This window comes from Nicotiana sylvestris, chromosome 9 (assembly GCF_000393655.2).
Source record: "Nicotiana sylvestris chromosome 9, ASM39365v2, whole genome shotgun sequence".
Taxonomy (NCBI): domain Eukaryota; kingdom Viridiplantae; phylum Streptophyta; class Magnoliopsida; order Solanales; family Solanaceae; genus Nicotiana; species Nicotiana sylvestris.
In genome coordinates this window covers 20,064,272-20,077,224 of record NC_091065.1, presented here as the reverse complement: position 1 = coordinate 20,077,224, position 12,953 = coordinate 20,064,272, and the positions used below count along the sequence as shown (strand labels likewise).

Here is a 12,953-nt window from a genome sequence, read left to right as displayed (position 1 = left end):
TACTTTATTAGCGTAGTAAAACGTAGACCTTTTTAGCGTAGTAAAACGTAGACCCCTTTAGCGTAGTAAAATGTAGAGCCTTATAGCGTAGTATTGTGTAGTAATTGTTTAATTATCTTATATTCTAGCACGAGATATATATATATATATATATATATATAATTTTTACAATTTAGTTATAAAATAAATATGAATAAAAATTATTAAAAAAACATAAAATTATTAATGATAGTTTGGTAACACTGAGTTTCAAAAAATCTAGCACGAAACTCATAATTATAAAATATATATATATATATATATAATTTTTAAAATTAAGTTATTAAAAAATATGAATAAAAATTATTAAAAAAACATAAAATTATTAATGATAGTTTGGTGCCACTGGGCCTCAGAAAATCTAGCACGAAACCCATAATTATATATATATATATATATATATATATATATATATATATATATATATTTACAATTTAGTTATTAAATAAATATGAATAAAAATTATTAAAAAATATAAAATTATTAATGATAGTTTGGTACCACTGAGTTTCAGAAAATCTAGCACGAAACCCATAATTATAAAAATTATATATATATATATATATATATATATATATATATATATGAATTTAAATTATTAAAAAAACATAAGATTATTAATGATAGTTTTGTACCACTGGGCACGAAACCCATAAGTTTATATATAATTTTATACAATTAAGTTGTTAAAAAATATGAATTTAAATTATAAAAAACACACATAAATTTTAATGATAGTTATTAAAAATTATGAATTTTCAGTTGACGACATGGATGCACCTATACATCCCGGCCCTCGGACGTCGGAGCTACTACCCCTACAGCCCCAGCATAGATCCGAGCATATATGGGGGGAGAGTTGCTTACGCAGACTTTTCGGGGGAGGAGAGTGGATTTATTGTGAGAGTTTTTGACTCTTCCCCGCGTTCTACATCCCTGTGTGGTCCATCACCTGGAGGAGATGGGATTATATAGGATCATTAGCATTGGCCGGATATAGCTCGACTATGCTTTGATCACGGCGTTGATTGAGCGGTGGCGACCGGAGACGCACACTTTCCATCTGCCCATCGGCGAAGCCACCATCACACTCCAGGACGTCGAGATTTTATATGGCCTGTCCACTGATGGCTTGCCAGTTTTACTGCCTGGGAATATGAGATATTTTAATCGGGATTCATATATGGATATGTTGCACAGGCTCACGGGCTTCAGGTCCGAGGACCCAGATGTAGCAATTGGGAGTAGTCGTATGCAGTTGGTCCGCATTAGAGACCACTTGGTGCAGATCCACGATACTATCACCGACGACTCAGCGGAGGTGGATGTGGAGCAATATACGAGGCTGTTGTTGCTCCTTCTATTTGGGGGGGTCTTGTTCCCGAACACTTCGGGGAACCTAGTGAGCCTTCGTTTTCTGCATCATATTGCGGACTTTGATGATACAGTCAGCTACAGCTGGGGTGGTGCTGTCCTATCTTTTTTGTACAGGCAGATGTGTCGGGCATCCATGGGCACACAGAGAGACGTTTGTGGCTTTCTGCCACTTCTACAGGTGACAACTTATTCAAATAATTTGTCGTTTAGTTCCAATTCTACCTAGTTAGAGTTAATCTTTACGTCAACTTTCTGTTTTAGGTTTGGGTGTGGGAGCGATTTCTGCAACTTCGGCCACCTCTACCACAGCTACCGGCTAATGTACATATTCCTGATCTCCCTCTAGCTTGTAGGTGGGTATTGCGTCGTAGACTTGCACGAGAGTATCATGGCCATCATAATCTCCCCTTCTGTAGGGATGTGTTGGATTTTCTAGAGGATGCACAGGTGAATATCTAACTAAACTTACCAATTAATTTTTAACTAGGTGTTGCGCAAACTAACGGTTTGTGTTAATATTTGATAGTTCATCTGGACGCCGTACAGCGAAGAGCTGATAGGTACCCTGCCAGCGTATTGCACGCACGGTCGCCATATTTGGAGGGCTTCCATCCCTCTCACGTGCCTCGATATTGTTGAGCATCATGCCTCAGAGTGAGTATTTCGTTAGTTTGGATTTCCGTAGTCTATACCGACTCAGCCTGCATTGGACCCTTTACATTATGAGAGGGATGATAGGATGAGAGTGGACGACACATTTATTGAGTGGCTGACAGCGCAGTTGGGTATTTGGGACAGCCGAGGGGACTTGACCCCAGCTCCGCAACACTTTCCTATCGAAGTTTATATGGCATGGTACCGCACTGTTTCCCGACTTTTTATCGGGAACCCAGTTCATCAGGTAGATGGTTGATACGTCTCATACACCGGGAGACATGAGGCTCTGGTATGTTTTCTGTTATTATCAATTACTTTAATAGTAATTTCTAGTCATATACATAGTTTATATTTAAAAACTTTTGTGCAGGCGATTGGATTGCATACCGTATATCGTATGGGGCAGCAAATGCAGAGTTATGTCCACGAACCTGTGATCATGCAGGACTATAGTCGTCGCATAATGGATGTGGCTGCCCAGACACTGCAGCGAGGCCGATCGGATCAGCGTTTGGCACACTAGCCAGATTATGTTGACCCAGCCACATACCAGCGAGGTCGTGGTATGCCACGGGGTGGTGGCCGACGAGCTGCTGCTGCTCCACGATGACCTACTGGTGTTGGACGATGCGGTCGTGGGCGGAGAGGAGGTCCCCAGCAAGGGGGCTTTGAGGCTTCTGCTGATGATGTTGCTGCTGATATGGGAGGTGGCATGCATGAGACCGACATGCCGTCTTACAGCCTTGGCATTTATGACACTCCAGGGATGTCGCAGGTGACCCCATCGGGTCAATTCTTGATCATGGGCTCGGATTTTCAAGGAGTGGAGTTGGGTAGATATTTCCCTGGCCCGTCTACCACTGATGAGTCTCGACCGATCCGAGATTTTGATAGTGGGCACCGACTGAGTTATGGCAGCTCATCACATGCGCAGGTATGAGTTTATTAGTATTAATTTTATTATTGTTTTTACTATAACTTATTTATTTTGTTTTAACTTTATTAATTTACTTTTTTAGGCTTCATGCGATGCTGCGACAGATGACTACATTCAGGATCCAGACACGATTATGGTAATACAATATAATTTTTTGTGAATTGTTATGTTATACTAAGTTTGATATTATTATGTAGCCTTCTACTGGACCTGACAGCACCACCGATACATGTCATCCTGTGCCGCATCCGGCCATAAGGAGACGACTTGATGATGATGATCCTGATAGCGTACCTGGGCGGCAGGGGATGCGCCTCAGGCCAACGGCTACTTTGAGACACACCGGATGCGGGACACATTGATTCGGTCTTCCATATTTTTGTTTTTTTGGTGTAAATAATATTTTTTTGTACATTAACAACAATATTTAGTCGAATATGACAGTTACTTTTTTTAGTTCAAAATTTCGTTTTATAGTTTTTGGTATAGTAACACAACAACTTAAACTTAACTTCCACTTAAATTAAAATAAAATTAAGTACAACAACCAAGGAAAACATTAGTACAACACAAACACAAACATAACAGGCCAACATAATAAAAAGACATGACATATGAAAATGACACTAAACACATACACGTAAATGTTCCATCCTCAGTTGTCATTTATTCTTCGCTCCAACCACTTAAATCGTTCTTCTATTTGTTCTTTTTCTTCTTCTAACTCTTTCACTCTCGCCTTCACCTCCGCAAATTCCCGTTTATATTTTTCGTTGCGTTCCTTGTGTGCTTCACAATTCCATTCAGCTCTCCATATTTTATCTTTCACCTCCTTTAGTTTCTCCCTCATATCTGTAATAATTCTATCTGCCTCCTTTTGTATTCTATGCTGGTATAACAACATATTATGAAATTCCTGTAATCTATCCCTGTAGCTTTCCTGATAACATGGTTCCTCAGCCCATTATCAAATTCACAAGTAGATTCGTCGGGTTGCTTGTACAACTTGTTCATACAGCACCAATAGCGGCGTCCAACGTTAGCACCTTCCCACCCACAATCCATCATGCATGGTTTTCCACATAAGCAAATTGGTGGACGACCAGGTTGAGCCATTTGTGAACTATTTGCTTATAATAAAAACCTTACTTACTTTTAATGAAATATTTCTTGGGGGGAATTTTTAGCACACAAAATAACTATAATGACCCCATTATTTATAGGCTAAACAATACACATATAACGCCATATCTAATGGCGCTATATTAGATAGCGCCATATCTAATGGCGCCATATCATGATGTTGACGAGACGACTTTATGTCAGCCGGTCACACATATCTAATGGCGCCATATCATGATGTTTTCAGCTTTTTCAGTTCGACAAGACAAGACACACATAGCGCCATATGTATAATTTTGTGTATTAAATATCGTGATAGCGACAAGACAACACACATAATAAATATACCGATAATTATATTAAATTATTATTTAAATAGGTAAAAAGGGAAAGTACAAATCATAATTAACAAACAAGAAAATATTATTTCATAAATACTTAAATCGTATACATAACAACTAATTATTACAACATGAACTCATGGGTAGTTAGGTACAATAGAAGAACACCCGCCCTGAGCTTGATTATTGTTGCCACCCAAAGGACATTTTCTACGGTCGTGGCCTGTTTGCGAGCATATACCACATTTGCGTGCATATACGATATCACTAACATCCATTTGGTTCCGTATACGCGTTCTCCTCTGCACCCGTCTTTTACGCAAATAGGACTTGTTGCACACCATTTTAAATGGTTCTGGGGGCCAGTAATGCTCAGAACCCACTGGTTGCAGCTGACCACTATATGTGTTTACGTATTTGGAAACACTATATTGTTGATCAATATAGTTGGTCTCCGCATAACCAACACGTTGAAAACACTTGATGGCATGTGAACAAGGCATGTGGTAGATTGACCATTTCCCACATGAGCATAACCTTGTGGATTCATTTACAGTATGTACATTATTACCCCGATTATTATGGATAGCGGTGCGAACTTCAAAAATACCTCGTTCGTTATCATATTGCAAAAAGGAATGCCAATGTGCTCGCCGTCTGTATTTCTCTAATCTCTTCATAGGCACTGGCATAAATTCAACACCCCTTTCCATCAATTCCGTTGCAGCTGCAGACCGTTGTACAAACCTCTCCGCCATCTGCTTGAACGACATACGCACCATGGCTGTGACGGGCAATCCTCTTGCCGACTTTAATAACCCGTTGAAGGATTCTGACACGTTTGTAGTAAGAATTCCCCAGCGTCTGCCACCATCTGCATGCAACGTCCACTTTTCAGGATCATGTCGCATTAACCAACGATATGCTGCATCGTCTTCTTGCCTGATAGAATCCATATGCCTCCGGAATTTATGTTGTTGGTGGTCTGTTGCTGCCATCCACATCAAATCATGTAGATCTTTTTTGGGATGTGCCTTCTTGAAATTGGCCTTAAAGTGCCTCACACAGTAACGGTGGTATGCATAAGGTTCTTGCCAGGCAGGAAGGTTCTCCACAGAACTTAATATACCCCCGTGCCGATCAGATATTAGACAAATACCTGAACGATGTTTGACAACGTGCTCTTTCAAGTGGTTCAAAAACATTGTCCACGTCTCTGTGCTTTCATTTGCACAAATAGCAAAGGCTAGAGGAAATATCTGTCCATTTGCATCCACAGCCACGGCTATCAATAGCTTGATATCGTACTTTCCATAGACATGAGTTCCGTCTATGGATATTACGGGCCGGCAATACGGAAAACCATCAATTGCTGGCTTAAACGCCCAAAACACGTAATTGAATATATATTCTGGCTTACCCGGACTCCGCTCAAGCTTCCATTCAATAATTGTTCCGGGGTTAAAGTGCTGCAGTGCAGCCATGTAGCTAGGCAGATCTGCAAATGACTTATCCCAGTTACCATAGACTATTTCAAACGCTCTTTTGCGCCCAAGATATGCCTTTCTTTTAGTAATTGTGTGGCCATATTCCTGGTAGACTGCTGTAATGCACTCTTTGATTTTATACCTTATGGACGCTTCGATGTGCGGAATAAGTACAAGAGATATCAAGTCAATATCCAAGTTGAAGTGATTCCCGTTGAAAGTGTCCATTTCGCATGTGTGGGTGGGAATGTATTTACCCACTTTCCACATACCTGTTTTCTTCTTCGACGCACGCAACATCCAATTACATGGCCAAAACCACCTGCGGCAAATAGCCTTGTATACCGTCGGACTTGACTCCGATACCTGAATCTCACGACACTCTTTAACATTGTGCATTTTACAAGCCCTGCTTACGCGTGCTTTATCAGGAAAAAGCATCCCCTTTGCAAGCACCGTTGGTCTAGACTCATCCCACATTTCTTTCCGGATTTCATCAAAATCCCGTGTGAGAGCTTCCACATCCGGCACGGCTGGCAAGTTATCAATATAAGGAATCTCCCTTGAATGAAACGACACTTCAGACTCGTTCACTTTTCGTCTATGGGGGCTCTCTTCAAATCCGGTCCTTCCTCCTCGTCCTCTTCATCACCATCCTCACGAGCAAATGGTGTCTCGTCTCCCGATTCATCGGCATTGTTATCGTAATCGCTGTTCTCTTCCTCACTCTGTTCATCTGCCAGATCCTGATGTAATACGTCGTTTTCGGGCAATTGAGTGAGTACGGGTAGTTCAACTTGCTCGTTTTCACTGCACATTTCAACAAAAATATAAGCTGCTAAATTAATAAATGCTTTATATATGGCTGTAGCTTTTCACTTACAAGTTGTAATGTGATGACATTCCATGATGGACGTTTTCAGTTTGGTGATGACTACCGGATGGGTCACTTGTAAAATTCATATCCGGCCGGTACCCCCTATTAAATAAATGAGCGTTAAAATTTATTCAATACGCAAAAATATACATATTAACACAAATGAAAATTGAAGTTTACCACTCTTCTTGTGAATTATGGAAAGCAGGGTATAAATTATTTTCTCGCTGCTCATTCGCCGACGGTGATAAATTTAAATCAAGAAAAATTCTTTCATCTGGAACATGTCCGGCAAAAACTGATCCAGAATAACCACCCGATGACTGGGGGTTATCTCTACTACGCACAACCTCATTTTTTGGAACGTCTTCGACCTTCACGTACATCTCCAACATTGTGATTACAAGAAATTCCCGGCATTCGTCCGGAGTCCTCAAGAAATCACTCAAAGTGTCATCATCGTCGATGTTAAACTCTGAGTAAAAAGCAACCCCTTGCGGCGTAACGGAATACGGATATCTTCCGGTTACTTTGAGTATCACTGAACGTTTTCTCACACTCATTTTTTTGCATAACAACGATATCAATGTTTCGTACTCAATTGAAAGTGGCAATTTAACATTACACTTAGCAGGTAAACTGTAGCCCACAGAGTTATTCTCCATCACAACCTCACCCCCCAATATAATGATACTCTTATTCTACGTTCTTCAGACATAATGAAAAAATGCTGGAGAATTTAACAACAATAGAAACCAACAAGAGTTAAAAAAAATTTTTGAATGAAGTTGGGGCGATTCTACAATGTTTATATAGAAAATGGCTAGCCGGGTAATTTTTTTTTTTGTATATAGCGCCACAAAAAGTGGCTTTATACACATTTAAATTATTGAACCCAAACATTATTGGTGGGGTCAGGGTATAAGGCATATAGCGTCACTATTAATGGCGCTATGTAAGTTTGTCAGTATAACGTCACTAATAGTGGCGCTATACAGTAACGGTACAGTTAACGTTACTGTATAGCGCCACTATTAGTGGCGTTATATATACTTTGGTAACTTTTTTTTTACACTTATTTTAGTATTTTTAGTAAAAATTAACAATATTTTGGTTCCGTAATGCCCGATGCCGATGATCTCAGGTCGCAGTTGACTGAGTCTCCAAGTTCGCCCAGTCATCTTCGAATACCCGTTCTTCAAATAGTCAAAGGTTCCAGACCAGTAAAGGTCATCGAACTCAGTATCTGATTTCATTATCCGTTTCCATTCCCTGATCCTTCTTGCCACATGGAAAGGCTAAATTGTACCAATACATAATTCTTGGATTGTTCCTTCAAATTTCTCATATTTTTATTTTCTAATTTTCATATTCTTTTCTATTTTTGCTTTTGATCATTATGAAAAAATTCAAAATCTTTATAGTTAGAGCCAATCATTAATTCCCAACCTGTCTACCTTAATGGAAGAGATATAGGAAAGAAGTCCGCGTATATAACATAAAAAAATTGGTCAACTATAAACTGCTAAGCTTGATGCTTTCAGTCTCAATTCAAAGTTGTCCGCTACTACATCAGACCCTGTATATGACAACCTCTCTGATAGACCCTCTTGTTGTCTCGTACTCTCCTTTCCATAAGTTGCATTGCGGCAAGCATCGTTAGGAGTAAGTTTTGCTTCCTATGAAGGTAGTTAAGTACTTATGCTTTCAACTCTATGAAAGATGATGATACTGGTTCGCACTTCTAATATTCATTTCTAAATTTGGGATTTCCCTAACTTCGATGTTATCAGGACGCATCAAATAATGCCATGGGGTTTATTTTGTATCTTAAAACGGACGATCAAATCGTAATTATTTTGAGATTACCATGGGATAAATATAAGTGTTCGAGATTCAAAAATTATTCTCTTTCACTCTCGAGAGCTTATACCTATGGGAATCGAGGGATTTTGAGCAGAAATCTTCGCACTGATTCAAGGTAAGGATTTTCTAAACTAGTATTGGAATTTTATACATGATTATACTAATTTTGCTTCCTGAAACGATGAAATTTAGTGGAAATTGGGATTCTTAGCCCTATATTCTTAGAGTAGAAAATTGAGATTTTTAATGCATAAACGGATTCGGATTGGAAATTTAATTATACATTCGGACTCCTTAGTTTAGGTGTAACATGTAAATGTACTCCGTTTGGAGGTTTGACTATGTTGATCAGAAATGGACTTTTTTGCTTTAACTTTGACCAAACTATGGAATTGGATTCAATGGATTGGTTTAACACCATTAAGTATTCTTTTGTGTATATAAAGTCCTTGGATAAGCGATAAAACTATTTTTGGAACAGTACCTTGGCTAGAATCTACTTGCCTTAAGACTTTGACCTTTTAGGGCCAAATTAGACCAATGTTATATACATGCTATGTGTATGTAACGAGCATATACATAGGGACCGAGTTATTTACGAGATGGTGATGTGGTTAACATTATGTACATGATATGTTATACCTCTATTGCCAATGTGTATATTATATACGTTAGAATAAAATTATGAAATCTATGTATGGTGATTACATGTTTAGCTAGGTTATCGTGCACATTGTTTATATCAATATTGAGATACCTACATAGTTTTGTGTGTTTGTTCACACTTAATATGTGGAATTCAGTTGATGAGCAATGAATTCGCAACTCGGATTACCGTTATGAACATTGGTTTCATGTCTCAAATTACCATTGCGAGCTTGTGGATTCACGTGTTAATTGCATGTAGCATGGAGGATCTGTGGAAGATGCACACGCATGATAGTTGTGCATATCGTTATTTGTTTAGTTCAGTCCATATCCTTACATGTTTTATTTGTGTATTAGATATATGCGGTAAATATAGATATTTGGATTGTGCATATCGTTATATATTTTATATGTATATTAAATTAGGCAGTTAAATGTTGAAATATTATTTATTGCGCATTATTGCTTACAATTTATGTACGAAATTTTAATGGAATAACTATTTTCGTACATAATGTGACATGCTTATTGGAAACTGTCGATGAGGCTTATTCAGTACTCGATGATGCTGTTTGATTCAGTGTGTGGGCATAGACCAATTCAGAGTTCAGTATTGTAATTCGGATATTGCTTTGTAGCCGGATCTATCTATCTACTATCTTGTTACATTTAGTTAGAATTATCTCTGTACTGTGAGTTTGAATGATCTAGTTGTAGTTAATGTTGGTTTGCCCATAAAAGAACTGCCGGCTGCCGATCACGTTTTTCGAGGGATTTTGGGTTGTGATATTTCGCGCTAAAAAATATAGGTGGATAAGAACTTTATCATAGTACATAAATTTGAGCTATCAAGATGAATTTTCCACCAAACAAAATTAAATTCTCTCTTTGTTTAAACTTTCCATAAATTAGTTTTTACTTCAAAAGACAATTAAATAATGGATTAACAAAGAAGGATTGTCTCCCTAAATTCCACTAATTAGGAATAGCTAGTATATGAGAATTTAAGAATGGAGAGATCTAACTGCAGCCAAACAAACAACAAAAAGTGCAAAAACATTGGCCGCTGAAGCAATTTGCTCCAAGAAGTGGTCCTGTAATATTACCAGGTGATGGAATTCCTACCCAGTGTAGAGAGCATTGGGTGTTGCAGTCTTTTGGATCACAAGGTTTGGCAACTGCCTGTGGAACTAGGCATACTTTTTGTCCTCTTGTCTTAGTGCCTACATTTATTTGGACAGAAAAGGAAACCAACAAAATAAAACTTTGTGAGAATAAAATATTGAACTATGATAAAAGCACATTGGGTTATTAATTTCCATTAAAAAGATAAAATAGAAGAGTATGCCACTTACCGAGACTAATGAAGAGGGTAAATATAAGAGCAACTATGATTGAGAAGTTCTTCATGATTAATGAATACCACAGAAAGTTCAATAATCAAACTGTATCTATGGGTTTTTTGATGTCAGGATTAATTTGGTGTTTCCAACTTTATATAGGTACAAATGAACACCAAATATGGAAAAGAGATCGTTAGAAAAGGTAAATAAATTATTATTGGATTTTTCAACTACGTTCACGCAATCTAAAGAATCAAGCTTCTGTGCTCTTTTTAGTTAAATATGACAATTAACAGCCAAAATTTCACAAAGAGTTAGGTGGTGTTCCAATTTTTATTTTGTTAGTCTCTATATGCGCTTTGCAAGTCTACACTCATATCGATGGGTACAATAATTTTTAAGAAATCATATAAAAATATTATTAAATAATATGTTTGAATTACAAAATTAAAAATGTAAATTTCTAAAAATTATGAATATTGATCCTTTTTAGCAAACAATGAATAATGAGAAATAATATCTTTTTAAAATTAATTATAACTACAATTTTATCTAACATGTGTTAGAAATCAGAAATCCGAGCCGGAATCTATGGTGAATTCCGGCGATTGAAACAAATGCCAAACAGAGAGAAGAATGGCGTAAAAGATGCAACTTAAGGAATAGAAAATATTTGGTCTTTCTCATTAGTCTAAGAATGTATGACTGTACAAGTATTTATTAACTAAGTCTAATAAGATTTGGGCTAACTAATTACATATCTAATAAAAGAAACACAGTAGATAAATAAAATGGCCCAAATACAACTCAACATCCCTCCTCAAGTTGGCCGGTGATGACCAACCCCCAACTTGCCAAGTATTGTACGAAACTGAGCACCAGATAGAGGCTTCGTAAGCATGTCAGCCAGCTACAACTTCGTGGAGACAAAGAAGAGGGAAATAAGACCTTCATGGAGTTTTTCACGAACAAAGTGGCAATCCAAGTCAATGTGCTTTGTTCTTTCGTGAAAAATCGGGTTCTTCGCAATGTAAATTGCGGATTGGCTGTCACAGTGTAGAGGAACTGGTACCACGGAAGGAACTGTTAACTCAGCCAACTAACGAGAAAGCCATGCTAATTCTGCCACGACGCGACGCATGGAACGGTATTCAGCTTTCGTAGAACTCAAGGAGACAGTTGGTTGTTTCTTTGATTTCCAGCAGAGCAAGCTAGAACCAAGCAGCACAATAAAACCACTGATGGATCTCCGAGATTCAGGACATGCAGCCCAATCTCTATCACAAAAAGCGTGCAACTTGAAATCAGAAGTAGTAGACATGAAAAGGCCTTGCCCGACAGTCCCCTTAACATAACGGAGTACATGCAAGGCAGCTTGGAAATGGCCCTCACAAGGTGAGTGCATAAACTGACTGAGAAGTTGAACTGAGTAAGATAAATCAGGCCTGGTGTTGGTAAGGAAGTTTAGTTTCCCAACCAACCTGCAATATACAAGAGGATTAGACAAAGGATTCCGAGTATTAGAAGTTATCTTGCAAGGCACATGCAATGGAGCAGAAACAGGAGAAAGATCATGAGAATCAAATTCAGTTAACATATCAACAACAAATTTACGTTGTGTAATGATAACACCAGCAGATTCTCTAAGAACTTCTAGACCAAGAAAGTAATGCAAGATACCCAAATCTTTGATACGAAACTGTTGATCTAAAAATGATTTTAGAGAAGTTATCTCGGTAGTGTCATTTCCAGTTACCAAAACATCATCAACATAAACCGCTACAATAACAATAGAAGAAGAAGAATGCTTCAAAAAGAGAGAATAGTCATTCCTGGAGACAATGTAACCCCTAGAATACAAAGCATCCGACAACTTAGAATACCACTGTCTAGATGCTTGTTTGAGGCCATACAAGAATTTTCCAAGTTTGCAAACCATAGAAGGATCAAGTACAGTCATGCCTTAGGGTATTTTCATATAGACCTCCTCCTCAAGATCCCCATGTAAAAAGGCATTATTAACGTCGAGTTGGAACATGTCCCAACCCTTTTTAACAGCTACAACAATAATACTCCTAATGGTAGTCATCTTGACCACGGGGGAAAAAGCATCAGTGTAATCAATACCCTCTTGTTGGGTGTCTCCCCTTACCACTAGCCTTGCTTTAAATCTCTCAATAGTACCATCTGCCATGTACTTGATTTTATAGACCCACTTATTACCAATCGTCTTCTTGCCAAGAGGCAAAGGCACAATGG

At 38.1% G+C, this 12,953-nt stretch overlaps 2 protein-coding genes across 2 annotated transcripts; one reads left to right on the top strand and one right to left on the bottom strand.

Moving 5' to 3' along the window:
• The first annotated feature begins 2,856 nt into the window (after window positions 1-2,856).
• LOC138876828 (uncharacterized) lies at window positions 2,857-3,474 on the top strand. Its single transcript, XM_070155785.1, has 3 exons — window positions 2,857-3,007; window positions 3,093-3,146; window positions 3,208-3,474. Exons 1-3 carry the CDS (start codon window positions 2,876-2,878, stop codon window positions 3,370-3,372), a joined length of 351 nt encoding a protein of 116 aa, XP_070011886.1. The 5' UTR covers window positions 2,857-2,875; the 3' UTR covers window positions 3,373-3,474.
• An 8,319-nt stretch (window positions 3,475-11,793) lies between these two features.
• On the bottom strand, window positions 11,794-12,654 carry LOC138877308 (uncharacterized mitochondrial protein AtMg00810-like). The gene has a single exon (XM_070156906.1). It carries the CDS (start codon window positions 12,652-12,654, stop codon window positions 11,794-11,796), a length of 861 nt encoding a protein of 286 aa, XP_070013007.1.
• Window positions 12,655-12,953: the final 299 nt, after the last annotated feature.

What these genes read in the sequence shown, in the direction of transcription:
- LOC138876828 (XM_070155785.1), top strand. Translation starts at nt 2,876, where the DNA reads ATGGGCTCGGATTTTCAAGGAGTGGAGTTGGGTAGATATTTCCCTGGC. An exon ending in GCAGCTCATCACATGCGCAG is followed by an intron (nt 3,008 to 3,092) that starts GTATGAGTTTAT and finishes TTACTTTTTTAG; the next exon opens with GCTTCATGCGATGCTGCGAC. An exon ending in AGGATCCAGACACGATTATG is followed by an intron (nt 3,147 to 3,207) that starts GTAATACAATAT and finishes ATTATTATGTAG; the next exon opens with CCTTCTACTGGACCTGACAG.
- LOC138877308 (XM_070156906.1), bottom strand. Translation starts at nt 12,654, where the DNA reads ATGACTGTACTTGATCCTTCTATGGTTTGCAAACTTGGAAAATTCTTG.